The following is a 19,343-nucleotide window of genomic DNA, read 5'->3' as shown; positions in this document are numbered from 1 at the left end:
TCAATTCAGTGGTATTGCTATTATTATCATATTCCTCAAGAGTCGAATCAGATAATCAAAAAGTAAATTTGTTAAGGTGAGGCGAGGATAGAAGACACTGGTACTTCAAAACAAAACAAAACAAAACAAAACATGTAGAGTCTATTCTATAAAGCATTGTCTAATGGACTTTCCAGGTGCTAATTTATGGCACAAAGATGCATTTGATACAAGTAGCGCCACTATTTTGCAGCAGCAGCAACAAGCGAAGCCCTGGCTCGGGTAAAAGCAGCAATCAGTGATCCAAGCTGCAGCTTATCATTGCATGCTAAACTCAGCCTATATCTGCATCCCAGAAATATAATTACAAAAAGAACTTCATTAAAAATAATGGTAAAACTATACAGCAGCATATTAGGGATGCACTTAATTTTGACAGAGAGTAAAATGCATGTTATTACACGTAAAGAGGAACACCAATTGAAGCAACCATGCATCTTGAGGGAAGAATTTATTTTATAATGCAACTCCGAGTGAAATTAAGTTTGACTAAAGAAGAAAAAGGAAACATACTCGATATCGGCCATTTCATTTATAAGAAGAATACGAACATCAGCCTGCATCTTGATCTTGAAAACAAACCTATTGTCAAGCAACAAGGGTTGAGCAAAAGAAACTTTTCCCAGGTGAACGACCAAAAACACAAGTACATACATTGTTACTTCTCTCACAATATCCACCAAAGCCAGTCCTTTTCTTGTCTTGATTTCAGAAATTTCTGCATATGGTTAATAGTAACAAATTTAGCAAAAAACTACAGATAAATGTATATGATTCAAAGTTCAAGAATGGATACTTTTGTAACTCGTGGAAAATGACTCATTCAGAAGCCAATAGGAAATCTGTTCAATGTCTTTAGGCAAAGGATTTCCAGTGCACAAGTATATAGCTTCTTCTGTAATTTGCTGAGAAGCCATATGTGTTGACTGCAAAAAACAAGAAGCAATTAAAATGAAATAAGGATTCACACAAGAGCACAAAAAGAAAATAACAGAAACCAATATAGTTTCGACATCATTATCAGTTCATATGTTTGAAAACGAAGGGAAATTCATTAAGCAGGCTGGCTAAAAATTCCAAGACTCGAGGATTGCCCAAGACAATGATATCTTTGGCATTTCCCAAGATTTGAAGATAGGTTTCACCAGTGACCGAGACAAGGACATTATAAAGGAGTTTTTTTGCACCAAATCCTCATGTGAAATATCGAAAATTAACACTTGTGAAAATTAAATAGACATCTTATACCTTAATATTTTATAAAAGTTGGACGAACACCCCCTGCACCAGCTGAAAATCTGGCGAGGTGAAGTATTTTGATGATATCTTGTAGACTAGTGATCAAAATGATCAGCGACCAAAAATTTTAGAAAGAAAACTCAATTTGCTACAAGTCATAATACAGGCCGGCTAGACTAGTTCTTAAATTATCTATACTAACTGAACGTTGTAGGTTGCTATATCCGTGTCATCCAACTCAATCTTGTAGCGTCCAGTTAACCTAGATAACATCCGAACTAGTGTAGCCGGTTTGAAATATGACTTGTATCAAACTGTTTCTTTCTAACTGTTTTGCCCGTGGTCATTTGATAACTTGTATATGAGATATTATCAAAATTCTTCAACTCGACAGATTTCCAGTAGACGCAAGGGGTATTCGTGCAACTTTTATAAAAACTTGATGCCTACTTAATTTTCACAAGGGAGAAATGTGAATTTTCTATATTTCATTAGGGTTTTTGGTACAGAAAACTCCATTATAAAGTATAAACAATAAGATCTAGGAGACAAATGAGGTCTAAGGCTATTTTGAGCACTCAAAATGCCAAGCTGAAGCATTAAATGAAAAAATGTGTGCCATCCTTTACGCCAGAAAGCTTCCAACAATTGTCATAGATGGGCAGGTGGGATCAAGGGCACGGTAAGTATGAAGAACCCCATTGATCTTATAAGTACATTTTTGTAGAGATAAAGTTGTGATTATTTGCAAACAAATACCACAAATATGAACTGCAATCAAGAGATATTAACCTGTAAAATATTCAAGGCTTTTCTCATGTCACCATTACAAAGTCTTACAAGAGCCTTCAAACCATTTTCAGGTACGTCAAGCCTGAATCAATCATATTATATCGGGTCAAGTTTATATTAGTCGCACTGAAGCTGTAAAAAAATAAACTTTCAATAATTCTAGTAATATGGTTAAAATATAAGATAACTGAAACAAGAAAAACATTTAAACAATTACGATCAGGCATTGCTGTTAAACTTACATTTCAGCTTTAATAACATGTTTAAGCCTCTCAGTGATATTCACTGCATCAAGAGGAGCAAATCGAAACCGGGTACACCTTGATTGTACGGCTGGAATAAGCTTGTTGACATTGTTACAAATCAAAGCAAATCTAGTGCTTTTTGTGTATTTCTCAATGACTGCAGAGCAAATAGAATGGAGAACAAGTTTTCAAACTACAAATAAAAACAAAGACATGAATAAAAGACAAAAACAATTCTTGCCACGACGGAGAGCGAATTGTGCATCCTTGGTCATGGCATCTGCCTCGTCCAATAGAACTAACTTTACAGCAGCTTTTGCCCTGCAAAATAAAAGCCTCTCAGACAAAGTTCACAAAATAAAGTCAGCTCACATGTAATGCGTCAGGAACACAGAATTTGTATAAATGTTACTCAACCAGTAAAATCATCGAAAATATGTGCGGAATACTTCTAAAATCCTTCAATAGTCTATCATTCATCCACTCCAAACAAACAAGTATTACACACAAGCAATTCATAATATACCCAAAAGAGATACTCTGAGTGCTTGCAAAGTCCTGAATCTGCTGCCGGACCACATCAATACCACGATCATCTGATGCGTTCAGCTCAAGAACCATGTTGTGCATCTGATTCCCATACAGCTTGCGAGCCAATGCCAGTATAGTGGATGTTTTCCCCGTTCCTGGTGGTCCATAAAGCAGCAAATGGGGTAATCTGTTCCCACTAGCTAATCTGTCAACTGCAGCACAAAACCCATTACACAATTTGAACGTGGTCCTGAAAATCTATACATAAATGGGTACATTCACCGTAGGGGAAACACATCCACTCTGGCATAATTGCATGGGATAAAAAAGTGTCAAGACACACATAGACGGTGAGAAAGACTTGCAAACAGCAATGAACAAAACCTCATCAACTCTTATCTTTCACAATTTGGACGCAACACCTTGCCAATAATTTCTTTATCACCTTGCCAATAATTTCTTTATCTCTTATTCTAGTCATCAAGAACATTGGCACCCTTGATTATTGTGATTACTGGTTCTAGAAGTACCGGCAACTATCATAGTAATTTTTCCAGAATTAGTAATTGTGCGAGGGGTTTCAAAATACAAGAGAATGTGTGAAGAGCGTGATGATTACTGAAGACCTGCAGAAACAGAAAAATGCTTAACAACCATCCCTGATGGAGGATTAAGCTAGGGATAAGACAGGCATAACCAGATAATCAGAAAGGACTTTGTCAAAAAAATTGTGAATGTTCTATTGTATTGCTAAAAAAGCTGAAACAAAAATTACAATGGCTTAATCGAGGTAAAATGCAGGAACCCAACTACATACAAACATTAAATTCACGCTCAAGCGGCTTAAAAATTCCAACCAAGTGCACAAGTCAACATAAAACACTTCAAAAAATAAAAAACTCTAGAGACAGAATTAGCCGACAGTAAACGCACCAACTGTTCGAAGCAAAGCAGCAAAGAAATGAGATATATACACATCCGTAAGTAGTGATAGAAGGGCAATTTACTGGTCTCAACAATATCACGGTGCGCTGCGACGTCGTCTAGAGACTGGGGACGGTACTTCTCGACCCAGGGGATGGCCTTGGATTCCGGCGGAGATACGACGACGTTCTTTCCGTTGTTGGGTTTCGGAATGTGATTGTTGTCGCCTTCGTCGTCGATGTCCATGACTGAAATTGTGTCCGCCATTTTTTCGCAGGGTGATACGACGCCGTTTGGCAGCACAGACCTTTCTTCCTGTGGAGACTGATTTCCTAGTGTAGAACTTGCTGCGGTTTATGTGTGTGTGCATTTTTTTAGTGCGGACAATGTGGAGAATCATTTCATCACAAATGCGATTTTTGCTCAAATTGGACGAAACTTGAGAGAACGCTACCGTGGCGGGCTCGCTGGGATGTTATTTGGCGCCACGTTGCCCTTATTTTATGAATTCCTTTTAATTTAACTTTCATTTGTTCAAAAAAAAAAGGAAAAAAACTTTATTAATTGATGGGCCAGTTAATGTGTTGTATATTCTTATAATCGAAATATCAAATACATTGTTTGAGTTATAACATGTAGTTTAATTTTTACAAATATGTTTTAGATTAAACTATATTCTCATAAACTAGATTTATTTTTCTTTAAACTTCGATTAAATAACTTGACGACACCGTGAACCTGATAGTTTTTTATTTTGTTAGAGTTGATATAGAAGAAAACATTTGATTTCAAGAAAGAATTTGGCTTATATTTTAAATGATAAGAATGCTAGATTCATTCGAAATTCACTTAAATTGTTTGAATTTAAAAAAAAATGAGTTTAGAATCTCACCATATAAAATAGAAATAACATGTGAAAGCTTTATTTAAATATAACCAAGCCATTCCAATCACATTTCATGGACAAATAACAACAAAAATTATATTATCTCATGAAAATACAAAGAATGACAAGAATTTGCAATAAATTGAATTTGTCTCCATTCTCGTGGTCCTAATAATTCAATCTTTATGCAGGAAAAGGGGGAAGAAAGGTTCACCCCAGTTTTATATATATCACACGAGGATACAAAATATATATGATGAGATATAAAATTTGATAAAGTATTTATTTTACTTTAAATATGGGTTATCTGATTTGTAATTTATTTTTAATGATATGGATATAATTTAATGACAAAAACTTGTGTGAGACGGTCTCATGGGTCGTATTTTGTGATACAGATGTTTTATTTGGGTCATCCATAAAAAAATATTACTTTTTATGCTAAGAGTATTATTTTTTATTGTGAATATCGGTAGGGTTGACCCGTCTCACAGATAAAGATTCGTGAGACCGACTCATGAGAGACTTATTCTAATCAATTACATGATTTGGTGGGAAGGATACAAATTATTAAAATTTGATAAAAAGGGAAAAAGCAAGGAAAAAGACGGGCTACAATTTCAAAAACACGAAGGGCATTTCACATTTGGAGGGACTTAAAAAGGCAGAAGAAAGCCCGAGAGCTGCTAACTCAGCCGGCATGTCTTCCTCCGCCACCGGCCGCTACTCCATCTCCCCCTTCCGCTCTCGGAAAACACATCCTCCACCGATCGCCTCCTCCAAGCACGCCCCCCGTCCCACCACCTCATCCTCCTCAACCAACGCTTTCTCCAAGCAACCAGCTCAAGCGCCTCCGACCAAAACTAAAGAAAACGTTACGGTTACCGTGCGATTTCGTCCCCTCAGGTAAAATTGATCCTCGTATTTTGTTGATTAAATCTCTGGATTTCGCTTTGGTTAACGGTCAGGGCCCGCCGAAATCCCTGAGTGTTTATTTTATATATAGTTAGTGAAGTTTGAGGATTCCTACATTTGGATTCGTTTCATTTCATGTTTTTGTGCTGGTTGAAGTGTTCGAGAGATTAGTAAAGGCGATGAAGTAGCTTGGTTTGCTGATGGAGACTATACTGTATCCAACGAGTTCAATTCTGATATAGCCCTTGGCTTCGGTTAGCATCAAAAGCCTATTCGCAGTTCATGTATTATGAATATACTGTTCATATATGTTTAACGGTAAATGTGCAAGTAATTAGTGAGTCATCGCCGTTTGTCGAAATTATCTTTTTTAATTCGAAGAGATATTGGAAAAGATTTATATATATAGGATGTTGGCGTTGATTGAGAAGAGGAAGGTCGGCGTGGATGTTATGTTCAAAATATTATTCAATAGATTCTGAATTTTTACTTGTAGAAATCGTTGTGTACGCGACTCAGTTCCTTATGCCTCTGTTTTGATTTTTATTATTTTTCTTTTTTCTTTCTTGACACTGAATAATTAAGATCACTTTTGTTATCAGACAGAGTATTTGGTCCTGCAACAACAACTCGCCATGTCTACGATGTCGCAGCTCAGCACGTTGTAAATGGTGCTATGAATGGAGTAAATGGTAATTACCGAATACCGTATATATCACATATGCTGCATTCTCTTACTCTAGGTTGACTTGATCTTTTTAGAACTGTTCAACATAGATTACAATATGTTTCTTATCTCCTGAAGGAAGAGCTATACTCAAGCCATCCTTGCTGTTTCTCAATCTATGGTCGATATTGAGTGTAATATTTTCTTGATATTTCATTTAATGGATGGATGTCTCGAAGCTAATAAACCTGATCTGTTCTGATATTTAGTTACATATTGTTTTCCTTGCCTTACAAACATATATCTAAGTTTGTCATGGTTTCTGACTGCGTTTTATCTCTTTGTAGGCACAGTGTTTGCGTACGGTGTGACCAGCAGTGGGAAGACGCATACGATGCATGTAATAGTTATTTTCACTCGCTCTCTGTAGTATTTATCCTCCTCCCGCCATGGAATTTTATAGCAAATATATATGTGTGAAGCGTAGCTATTATAAGCTCTCTGATTTTCTTTTTCACCTATGATTACTGGTGATTATCGAGATCTGTTTGAGAATTTGGATTCACCCAGGATAACGGACTATGAATAATCTGGTTTTACAAAGTATTCAAACACAGGCAATTATTTTACAATTCTGAAAATATTGATATACTCTTGGAATTACTTGGCCTCGTAGATAGGTAGTCTTGCACTTTTTCTTATTTTTATTCCCAAATGTTAATATTACCGATGCATGCTTTTTTCTCTCTTTTATTCCAGGGGGAGCAGAAATCACCAGGAGTCATTCCACTGGCTGTTAAGGATGTCTTTGGAATTATACAAGAGGTAATTATGGTCGTTTCTATGCATGACAGAGCAAGAACTGTGGATGCCTTAAGTTCATTAATAGAGAAGATTTATTTTCTCCAGTGAATTTTGAGTAATTGTAAGTGTGCTTTTTCAGACACCTGGACGGGAGTTTCTCCTTCGAGTTTCATATTTAGAAATCTATAACGAGGTAAGTTTCATTGTTTAGCATGCTTCAGTCATCTTTGGCTTTTTGTTTGATAAAATGTATAAACATATTACAAACCACTGATTCTAAAATGACATGTATAGGCTGATAACTGGATAACATGGCATGAAAATTGCTTGATATTCACCATTTTTTCGCCTTTGTCTGATGGAAATCACATTATTATTTGATTTAGGTAAAAAAAAAAGGAATAATAAAAGTAGTGGGGCCATTTGTTGGTTTGTTATTTGTCATTAGGAATTTGCTGGAATGAGTCATGACTAAAGTTTTTATTTTAGATTTGACCTTCATGATTTTGTTGACTTGAGTTTGATAGACTTATCTGAAGCTTGTTAACATTTATATTTTGCATGTTAGTGTGAACTGTGAAACACTTGGAGCATAATGATGAACTCACTGTAATAAGATAGAACAATGTGCATCCTCTTAACTGTTGTCGTATTGTGTAATTTGCATGAAGTTGTTCGCTTCTCTTCACATAGTTGCTTTAGTGACTTGTGATAAAATTATGTGCTCCCGATACTATTTTTATATTGAGCTTTCTAGTCCGCTTTGTCAAAATATATTTTCTAAATCTCAAGTAAGAGTTTATGGGTGGGATGTTTAGGTCATCAACGACTTGCTGGATCCTACAGGGCAAAATCTTAGAATACGAGAAGATACTCAGGTATAGATGTTTCATGTAGAAAGTGGTTTATGACTGTGTCATGTTTTTAATCTTATCGCATTTGATTTCTTCTGATTATCGGTGCATCTTAATCAAATGTAATATTTTCTATGTATTTTTTGTTATGGTGTTTACATGAAGATTATTCTCCAAAAAATATATTAGAGGACCAATGCCCAATAAGGTTAAGATATTTCTAAAGGTATTTGTTTTCGGTATTTCAGAAAAGCATCTCCTTCAAATATATTTTCAGGAAATGAACTGTGGAAAGCAATATGTATCTGGCTTCTTTCTAAGGAGATATTTTCTGCAGTAGATGATTTGTCATGTTAGAATATATCCGATTATGTGATTATTTAAAACTTTGAAATATAATATTGTGTTAGAATATAATGTACTAAAATAGCATTATTTTTGGGAGTTATGAAAAGTCAAATATAAAACATTTACTGCATAAAACAGTTTGGTTTGAGTTTATGGAAAATGAAAAAACATATACAATTACCTATGCTTTTTAGGTTTCCCTGTGATATTTATTTCCAATATTTATTTGATACCTTTAAAGCTTTTATTGACTATTCATTAGCAACATAACAGATGAGCTATGACCTTGATGTGATATTACAGCATATCATGTATAATTCGATTTTAAAAGTTTTTAGACCAAGTATTGTACAAAAATTGTCAGTTCTATACTTCTATATTTGAAATCAAAGAAGTTGTTGTTTTATATGGCAATGGTGTTGCATTTAGCTCCTCTCTTTACCGAGGAAGAATCACTGAGCATTGTTCTTGTTTAAATTTAATTGATATCCTGGATTTGGACTCTTCTATTCCTCTTTATAGTGAAGATCTCTACTTTACTACCTCCATAAGTCCATGTTAAAAGATTATAGAAAGTGTGGTTATTTATTGCACTGAATTCAAAACTGGTGGATTGCACTTGTTCCTTTTTACCTTTTTTATTTAAATATTTGGACATATGACACTGGAAATATGTAGAGATTTCTTATACAAATGACTATTTTTGCCTATATAGTCATAACTCCAGAATGTTCCTCTCACATGCAAAGGTGTGTTTAATTAGACCATTGTTGCCTATAATTCAATCTGAATGTTAATTAAAAAAAAATTGCAACTTGACAGGGTACATATGTTGAGGGAATAAAAGAAGAAGTTGTTCTGTCACCTGCCCATGCTCTTTCACTCATAGCATCCGGCGAAGGTATGCATGCTTGCACTGTTGTATGTCCCTTATTTTAATTATCTTTTTTGAATGGTCGCTTATTACTTTTAACGATGGCATTTGGTATACTGTTCCTGCTCTTTCCCCAGGCATAAATATGAGACCCTGTCTCGTATATATTTTATCCTTTGATAGCAATGCAATGCTGCTGATATAAACTTTTACTGATCTTTAACTTGGACATTTTTCTTGTGAGGTTTTTATGTACAATTAAGGACAATCTTTAACTTGTAATTTATTGTGTATGTAGAGCATCGACACGTGGGTTCTACTAACTTCAATTTACTCAGCAGTCGAAGCCACACGATATTCACTTTGGTATTACACCTCTTGTTCTTATTCATAAATTCTGCATTTTACATCTATGGTTGTGATATTCATGCTATAATTCTTGTTTTAATGTTTAAAAGAATCTCATTCCGATTGATGTATCTAAATTTCTTGTCAAGTGTCAATGAGCTGTAGAAGTACAGGAATTAGTTGCTGACAGGAAGGGTGGGTGTCAGCGTAAGGTTGTCGGGTGTGGGTTTGAAACATTTGGAATTTTGGCTGATCTATGTTTACTAACTGTTCCTTTCTCAGTAACAAGTGTGAAAAATCATTCTTTAGTATCAAAGTACGAGGAGTATGTTCCTTGATAATTAAGTGGATTAAACCCAAAGATCGTTTTTTAACAGTCTCAACATCCTCTTTGAGAGACAGACTGAAACGTCTGAAATCATTGACCCAAGCTTCAAATCTGAAGTCTGGATCTTAACCAGTTGCTGCCTTCTATTATCTTGTTATTTTTTATAGGTACCATTTGCATTGATAAGACTCTTGGGCTAACTCATGTCTGAACTGCTCCCCAAAATTTGCCACTGAGATCTCCCTCTAATTTGTTCCATTTAAAAGAAGACTTCACAGCTAGACCTTCGGTATCAGTTCCTTATTTTGTCGCAAATCTTTGTAAATCATGAAGAACAATATAATTCAATGTGCAGAACCTTGCTTACAAGTTGGATAGAAAAAAGACTTGGCCATATATTTATGTTGAACATTTAAGAAGCTCGTATCATGAACTGAGTTTTTTATAATACCTAAAACAGAAAAAATTGATGTGTCTTAATTAAATAATGTCTTTTAAATCTATGACGAACTGAAATTTTTCTAATACCTAAAACAGACAAAATTGATGTGTCTTAATTAAATACTCTTTTAAATCTATGACAAATCAGATGTCATATTGACATAATGGATCGGGGAAGCATGATATGATCAATTCAATTACATGTTATGTTTAGAATCTTGTCCAATGATTTGCTTAAAGTTTTGTTAGTGCACAAGTATAGCCGCTTGGCGCGCTTCCATCAATTATTAAATCATACTCCTGAATATTACAATCAGATATGTTTGTTCATACTACTTTGGGTTCTCCTTCTCCTTACGTAATAATCTGAGAAACACTGTCTGATTTTTTTATTCTCCACTGTCACGATTATCTCGTGCTATGTAAATTGAAACTAAATAGTGGATCCAAAATTGCTTGTCTTGAAAGGTTTATTCCAGATAAAATGTCAACTTTTTTCATTTCTTTCATAACGATGAATGTGTTGAGTACTTATTGAAATTTTTACGCCTTGCTGTAATGGTCACAGACTATAGAAAGCAGTTTACACGGGGAAAATCAAGGGGAAGTGGCATTGTCACAGCTGGTATGTTTTGCATAAGAAGTTATTCCATTGTTATTCTGGGTGGTTCTGATTTCATCGTTATTATTAGCTCTAATTCTCTTTAACATCTTCAATATATTAAAAATTAATTTTGCATCAGTATATGTATGCTTCCAAGTTCCTAGCTTCATTGCATTCAACTGTAATTTTTAGTGGTCTAACCAAACTATTTAATGACCTGATGTTTGGGTATTGATCAAACTAAACTCTTTTATAGCATTTAATTGACTTAGCAGGGTCTGAAAGTTCCAAAACAGAGACCACAGGACTGAGGAGAAAAGAGGGTTCATATATAAATAAAAGCTTACTGACACTTGGCACTGTAAGATACATGTTCATGTCTTTCGTTCCTATCTTTCATCTGGATGGTAAATTTCCTAGTGTATGTTTTAAGACTCATTGTAATATGACTCACATCCTCTGAGATAAAACTATCAATCCTTTGCTTTCTATGATGTCCATTTCTTTCCCTTGTTCGGACAATCAATTTTGGGAGTAATTTGCTTTGGCATGCCGCATGCACTACAAAGTAGTTGAAAGTCATTAAAATGTCACATTGTTACAGTTTAGTAGTTTCAGGTAAGTTATTCTTAGGGAGAGAACATTCTTTTCAAGAAATGAAACATTAGATATGGCCCCATACAAGGAAGTCGGAGAATTTAGTTTGGGATTGGGGAAGTTAGTTTGCTAATTCTTTCTGGAGTTGGTCTATGAAGTTGGGTGCTAAATCGGTTGTTGCCCTCTCACCACACCCCATGGTGAATGCAATTTTATATGTTTTTCAAATATTTTCTCGTTTGATTCAGGTGATATCTAAACTAACGGATGGTAAGTCCACTCATATACCATATCGAGATTCAAAGCTGACACGACTGTTGCAGTCTTCTCTTAGTGGACATGGTCGAGTCTCTGTAAGTTTTAGTCACACGTGCAAATATATCTTTATGGACTTGCTATTCGACACTTTTTATCTGCGTAACTTTATTTTTTTGTGATGCTTCCAGAGAATATGATTACTCTTGGAATTTTTTGTAGCTCATTTGCACAGTGACACCAGCCTCTAGCAATTCAGAAGAAACTTACAACACTCTTAAGTTTGCTCAACGTAGTAAGCATGTGGAAATCAAAGCCTCTCAAAATAAGGTCAGATCTATGTAATTCTTCGCCATTCATGTATAAATGATGAATTTTGAAACTTGTCTGAGCTCTCATCAATCTTTATTTTATTTTTTCTGTTTAGATTTTGGACGAGAAGTCTCTCATTAAAAAATATCAGCGAGAAATTTCCAGTTTAAAACAAGAGCTTCAGAATTTAAAGAGTGGCATGATGGAGAAACAAAATTTGATGGCACCAAGCCAAGAAGATCTAGTAAATTTGAAACTTCAGGTTTGTTCCTTAGATAGCATCTCAGATACTTGCTCATTTAGGTAACTGCTTTTTGTTGGTCCGATAATTCTAATTCACTTGAGTGGGGATGTGATGTTATCCTAAATTCACTTGTCTTGTTGAATCACAAAGTAGGATTTAAATACAACTAAGACAAAAGAAGAGACCCTTAATATAATATTCAGTCCATGTATAAGTAGCCAAAGCATCAGTGTGTAGGTTCACCTGTTTTCTCATTCAGTCGTGATTATGAAAGTAACATTCCTTTGTTATTGATATCATTGGCATGTATTTTGGCTGTGTATACTTAAGTGTCATGCTGCAATATAATTTGACTGTGTTACTCCCTTATCCTTCCTAGGATTGTGGTTTGGTGGGGTTGGGATTTGAAAGCATCGGTAATTTTGGATTGGCTGGAAAAATTATGTCTGTCAAAATGACACATTATGTGTATTTCATCAGTAAAATGATGAGGCCTTGTTTGTTTACTTTTTAAAAAAAATGTTTGCTCATTTTTCAAAATAAGAATAACATTACTAAATATATTCTAACACGGTATAACACATTGAAAATCTATAATATTAAAAATCTATCTGACAAAAACTTGGCTACTAAAGAAAATAATATAGTGTTCTATTCTGATATACCTATATATTTTACAGTTGGAGGCAGGGCAGGTGAAGTTGCAATCAAGATTGGAGGAGGAAGAGCAAGCAAAAGCAGCTTTGATGGGAAGAATTCAGAGATTAACCAAGCTGATTTTGGTTTCTACAAAAAACACGGTCCAACCTAATATCCATGAAAACCCCAGCCACAGGCGGAGGCACTCATTTGGGGAAGATGAGGTATTGACATAATATCTTTTTAGGTATCCATGAGATAACAGGTTTATCTGGATGGATGACTTGTTTAGTATTGTTTTAGAGATCAAATCTTATGACTAGAACTAGAAGGTGTACGCTTACTGATTACTTTTGTTTTTAATGTGTAGTTGGCCTACTTACCAGATAGGAAACGAGATTACATGATTGATGATGATGCTGGAAGTATAGGATCTGAATTTTATTCAGATGGAAGGACTGATGTCACAAATCTTGATGAGTTAGTAAGAGATTACAGAAGCAACCGAAGGAGTGGAATGCTTAGCTGGTTTAAATTAAAAGTATTTTTTCAAGTTGCTTCTTTCGAACTTGGAATTGATTTGCATTCTATATCTTTAGCATGGTAGTTGAAGATGGTAGTTGAAGAATAAGCATTATCGTTGGGAATGGGAGCACAGAGTAATTTATCAGAGCCACTACATAGGGAATCAGATTGATGTAACTAGCATAAAGCAATTTGTTAAAATCAGCCTTGTTGAATCCGTCTTTTGTTTGCATCTGAACTTTCTGCGGACAGTTAGCTGCCATTCATATGATGCGGAGATTTTGAGTCTTATATTTTGTGTTGCATCATTCTTGTTTTTGCTTAAATAAATAGCTACTAATCATGTGAGAAAGTTCATATGGCATGCATTTGCTTACATAGTTAAAGGCTTAAAGCTGTAAAAAATCATCAGGTCCAGTGTGTATGTTACTTTCTTCTACTGTCTTTTCTGCGTTTATTAACTATTGATTTGCTTCTTCATTGTAATTTGATATGAATTATTTTGGCGCTCTCTTCTCTTATGTTGCGAGATGCGGAAATTTAGATATTTACCAATTCTTGTAACTTTTATCTGGACACATTATGCGAAATCATCAATTGCACTTCGTTAATTGTTTTTGTGATCCTTAAAATTTCTGTTGAGTTATATGTCATATAACTTGGTCAGAACATGATCCTTATTCCTTTCGGTTTCAATGAAATCATTTTTTAACTGCTTCAATACAGAAGCCAGAGCATGTGTCATCATCTAGTGCGGAACATGAGAGCTCTGTTTCTGATTCTCCTGCTTCCTCGTCAAAAACATCACAGAATAGAGTAAGGTTTAGTGATATGAAAGATTTACAAAGGAAATCAATCAGTAGAAAAAGAGAAGATGCTTCTCCAGCTATTCATTTTCCTGGAAGAACTCAAGCCGGTGAATTATTCAGTGCAGATGTTGGTGAGCGACGTCTCCCACCGGTGAGAAAAAGTTTGGGTTACTTATTGCATATTTTCTTTTTGGCCTTCTACCCTTGTTTGTCAGTATTAGTGCCATTTTTATCCGTGTCTGAACTCTGAGAAGATTAAAACAGTATATATGTTTAATTTTTGAATTTTTTTTATCAATTGCATTAGTTACGTAGTCTCAAAAGTTTATCTTCTTTATTATTGGTATCTTTTATAACTTCGTGGAATTTCTCTTGGGTGAAGAACTCGAACAAATCAAGCAACGCCTTTATTTGAGGTCCTGAGAGATGTAATTATGTTCTTGAATCACTATACTGCTACACAATCTGGATTTTCCTTGTCTATCTGTAGGCAGCATCCCAAACATCCAAATCCATGCTTCACACCCTAAAGCCTGTCATCTATATCTGTAAAATTGTGAACGTATGTTGGGAACCATTGTCCTAGCTTATAATAGTGTTTTCCACGTTGTCTTGATTGGTTTTTCTAGAACTTGGCTGTTTTATGTTTTCTAGACAGGAAGCACTATCACAGATCAAATGGATCTATTCCGCGAGCAAATAAAGATGTTATCTGGAGACGTGGCTTTGTCTATGAGTTCTCTGAAAAGATTATCAGAGCAAGCATCAAAGAATCCTGAAGACCTGCAACTTAAGGTTAGTGATCGGATTTTGAAGTTATTATATCTCGACAAATAATTGTCTTAGAGAAGGCATTTCATAATCATATATCCTCATGAATACTTGTTTCCACACGATCTATCTCAGGAAAAAAAATAACATTTCAAAGGCTTTGATATGTTTGTGAACATGAGCCTTTAATATGTGCCATCCTTAAGGTGATTCACCTTGATTCAGTGTGCATTGTTTTATGATTAGTACAGATTTGTTTATTTAAAAACTGTTCAAAGTTAAGCCTGGATTGAATAGATTATTTAAACCCTTAATCACGTTTGTTCTTATTCTAATTTACTTTAGGAAAAAGTGCAAAAGCTGAAAAATGAAATAAGAGAGAAGAAGCTTCAGATGCGTGTTCTAGATCAACGCATGATTGGATCAGGGGAGACATCTCCATATAGTTTGAGCAGTGTTGACATGTCTCAGGCGTTGTCTAGACTTGCTACTCAACTAAATGAAAAAACCTTTGAACTTGAGGTGTGCTGCCCTTTCAATATATTTTTATCTGTATTTAGTAGGTACAAGTGGAAAAATATGAACTGAATCGGGACTCAATTTTCATGTTGCTATTGATAAAAGATTAAATCAGCAGACAACAGAGTCCTCCAAGAGCAACTACAGGGGAAGGTGAATGTTTTTGTTAAAACATTTTCGTTCATATATTACTTATGTTTCTTGTGCTAAGTATTTATTTTGTTAGTAGATATCGGAGAATGCTGAGATGCAAGAAACCATCACTCTGCTAAGGCAGCAGCTTGATTCATTGCAATCAAATAAAGCTACTAGAAGTGCAGATTGTACGACTTGGATGAACTGCTCCGATGAATCTTTGGAGATGATAAATGGAAGAACTGAGATTAATTCTTGCAGCGAAATTTCAATTGGTGAAAGTACTCCAACTAGTGTTGTCAGCGTAAGTAGAACTTTTGGCCACGAGGATGCTAATGAGTGCAATGGTAGCACCATTTCAAAGACTCAGCTTCTTGAGCAGGTACTTATCCTCTGGTATCCACTTTTGCTACCGCTTGGTTCATGTGAATATGTGATAGGATAAGTAAAGATGTATAATCATAGTGACGAGAATAAGAAAGTTGATGGTAAATGATGCAGGATGATAAAATATATGGCGTTTAGTATGATTTTAAAATAATAAATTAATTTTATGTATTATATTACCATTACCAAAATACCCCCACAATGTATAACAATCACTTAAGCCTTATAAAGACCAAATTAATCACATATTTTTACGTTAATTGGATAATAATTAAATATTTACAAACATACTTAATAAAGTAATATAATTTAGATAAATTAAATCGATAAATTCAAAATATTATTAGAATAGAAATAGAATGATCTGAAACAAATAATTGTTTATTGACATGAAATAAAATATTTTAAAATAATACCCATAAGTTCATATGAAATATATAACAGTATAAAATAAGCATAATAATAGAAATATTAAATAATAAGAAATAAATTAATTCTTGTAAAATAATCATATATATTAATACTAAATAATAAGAAATAAATTAACAAGAAAATAATATTAATGAGAATAATGATAGTTAAGTTAATAGTAATGAGAATGATAAATGTATTATAATTAATTTGTTAATACTAAGTAAAAAAAAATAAACTTTAAATAAGAAAAATAACAATTTTGACAAAGCAATACTATGAAATAAAAGCAATAAGACTAATCATATTAATATTAATGTTAATATTATCAATACACTCCTTATTATTATTATTATTGTTTTTTTATTTTTATACAATTATTACATTATTTATATTTGTGTTATAATTATTAGTTATTAAATTATTATTATTTTTTACTATTCTTATCATGTATAAATTATTTTTATTTGTATTATTTTAATTCTTAATATTTTGTTACTATTTTTTCTTACTATTTTATTTTAAACCTTTTCATATTATTAATTATTATTCTTTTTTTTCTTGTTATTATTTATGATAAATTTATTTGTTATTACTTCCAATGATTTTTTTTATTAGAAAATTTAAATTCTTATCGTAAATATTATTAAATTATTTCGTATTAATTTAATTCTTACTTGTTATTATTTTGTTACTAACTATTATTAATGCTTTTAATATTAATTATTATTCATATTAATAACACTATTATTATTTGAAAAAATAAACTTTAAAAAATATAATAGTGAATGGTAAATTTGTCAATGGCATTGACGAATTAGAATCTGTTAAATAGTTTTTAAAAATGTGTACATTTTGTTATATATTGTCAAGTAAAATATTTATTTTTTTAAGCTTAAAAAATCTCTATTTTCTGTTGTAATTAATTTATCATTTCTTCTTTTCAACCTTATTTTCACATTTTATCTCAAAAAGTATCGAATTGAAAAACTAAAAGACTCACACAAGGGTATAATGGTAACAAACTATCCTAATTATAAAAAATGCACAAAGAATCACACCTTGAGAGTGTGAGAAAGTATCAGTGCGAGCCCAAATGAGGGCCAATAGGATAATTCAGAACATACAATATTCCAACCAAACACATGATGATGATTGATTAGTTATTAATCCATCTCTTGTCCAGCAAACCAAACTGACCTAAATATTCAGCCAGTTGTCTGGGATTTTTGCATTTTGAGTTCTCTTTAGAATCAGATTGTTGTCACTTCCTTATCGCTTAGGCTGCTGAGATAGAGTCATTGAAGCAAGGCAAGATTAAACTTATTGAAGAGAAGGATGGACTAGAAATTCAATGCGATAAGCAAGCTGAGGAAGCTGAGTATGCTAAGGAACTTGCTGCAGCTGCAGCAGTTGAACTCCGGAACTTAGCAGAAGAGGTGACACATCTTTCCTATCAAAATGCAAAACTTGCTGCAGATCTTTCAGCGGCAAAAGAGGTTCGTTGTAAAGCATGCTGTCAAAAGTCTGCTCTAATTGATACAAGGCAAAATAGAATAATTTGTGGTCGATCTGATGCTTGCATGAGAAAACCTGAGGATAGATTGTCTATGGAGGAGTTTGAGCTGGAGTTGAATGCAAGATACCAACGAGAAGCTTCTTTGGTCGCTGCATTATCCGAGAGAGATAAAATAGAAGCTGATTTGCGTAAAACACTTGATGATGCAAAGAAGCATGAAGAGAAGTTGGAAAACGAGCTTGCAAATATGTGGGTTATGGTTGCAAAGATGCGCAAATCTCCTGCTAGTTACAAGGATAATTCGACCATAGGCCATGTCACATCATGTTTCTCGGAGATAAAAGTTATGAATGGATTCCCATCATTGGAGGGCTTAACCAAGTTTTACCAGAATGAGGAAAGTGTTGAAGAAATAAGATCGGTCGATGACCTGAAAGTACGCCATTAGCTGAAAAAAGGTGTAAAAAACTGGTCGAGTTTAAGACTCAGATCCAAGGTATGTTCTTGTAGTTGCATTAATGCAATTTTTAACAATCCCTCGTCCTAATTAGTTTGAATAATATACTCTATGGCATGTAACTTGCAGGTCCCAAATAATGTTTTAAGCCAATATCGACATTCAGATTGATTTGATTTCCAAAGTTTTGGAATGACTTACAGTCCTATCAGCTAGAATTATCTAACTACATCTAAACTCAAGAATTCACCATTCGAATGACGTATTCCTTCTAATTATGTACTAGTAGCGAACCAGTTTTGCACTTGCAGAGAGGCTCGAGGCTAATGTATGTGTCGGCGTTCAACATTTAACATCAGGATGAAGCTACCATATGATCACTTTGACAACTTTTTGTAGTTGATTATGTATATTGTTTGAACTATAAGCCATGTAAGTGCGGCTAACTTTTGGCAGTTGAACTGTATTAATTTGTAACTCTTGCTACGTCCTGTATAGAAGTAGCTACTTGTAACATACTCTGTTCCGAAACAGACCAAGATAGCTATTATGAGCAAATAACCACTCAGAATTGCTTTATTTTACCGGGAATATATCGTCCTCATCCAACTTAGCCAAGTGGATGGCGGGCCAATAAGAGAGGAGCAGAAAAGGTGGCCTTAAGATGATGTCCCCAGGAACTAGGCGTGTCTTGATTTGGTCATTTGTAGGGAAAAAAACTATATAAGCTTGATCGATTTATGGTATTAATTTATTATTGCACTACATTTATTATGAATAAATATTATAATTGTGTTTATTTTCTTAATTTTTAGATTTCTAATATTATTTTATATAAAAAAAATACAAGGTAAACCAATATTTAATGATTTAACAATCAGTAAAATCAAGAACATAATTCCAGAGAAGAACATTCTGCTAGGT

At 33.9% G+C, this 19,343-nt stretch overlaps 2 protein-coding genes across 2 annotated transcripts; one reads left to right on the top strand and one right to left on the bottom strand.

The window, feature by feature from the left end:
• Positions 1-52: 52 nt before the first annotated feature.
• On the bottom strand, positions 53-4,255 carry LOC140982730 (replication factor C subunit 3). The gene is made up of 9 exons (XM_073449397.1): positions 3,854-4,255; positions 2,842-3,058; positions 2,557-2,636; positions 2,313-2,472; positions 2,071-2,152; positions 836-965; positions 694-757; positions 553-621; positions 53-324 (listed from the first exon to the last, which is right to left on the bottom strand). The coding sequence occupies exons 1-9, from the start codon at positions 4,035-4,037 to the stop codon at positions 222-224; spliced, it is 1,089 nt and encodes a 362-aa protein (XP_073305498.1). The 5' UTR covers positions 4,038-4,255; the 3' UTR covers positions 53-221.
• A 1,023-nt stretch (positions 4,256-5,278) lies between these two features.
• Positions 5,279-19,150, top strand: LOC140982940 (kinesin-like protein KIN-7C, mitochondrial). The gene is made up of 23 exons (XM_073449732.1): positions 5,279-5,562; positions 5,728-5,825; positions 6,174-6,263; positions 6,586-6,638; positions 6,998-7,063; positions 7,182-7,235; positions 7,861-7,920; positions 9,067-9,145; positions 9,417-9,484; positions 10,804-10,860; positions 11,096-11,200; positions 11,685-11,789; positions 11,914-12,021; positions 12,119-12,265; positions 12,928-13,110; positions 13,257-13,427; positions 14,138-14,371; positions 14,875-15,015; positions 15,337-15,513; positions 15,616-15,663; positions 15,740-16,027; positions 17,727-18,458; positions 18,549-19,150. The coding sequence occupies exons 1-22, from the start codon at positions 5,357-5,359 to the stop codon at positions 18,408-18,410; spliced, it is 3,222 nt and encodes a 1,073-aa protein (XP_073305833.1). The 5' UTR covers positions 5,279-5,356; the 3' UTR covers positions 18,411-18,458; positions 18,549-19,150.
• The last annotated feature ends 193 nt before the right edge of the window (positions 19,151-19,343 follow it).

The sequence above is a fragment of the Primulina huaijiensis genome, chromosome 8 (assembly GCF_012295235.1).
Source record: "Primulina huaijiensis isolate GDHJ02 chromosome 8, ASM1229523v2, whole genome shotgun sequence".
Taxonomy (NCBI): Eukaryota; Viridiplantae; Streptophyta; class Magnoliopsida; order Lamiales; family Gesneriaceae; genus Primulina; species Primulina huaijiensis.
Note: the sequence above shows the minus strand (reverse complement) of the source record. Positions and strands in the feature narration are given on the sequence as shown.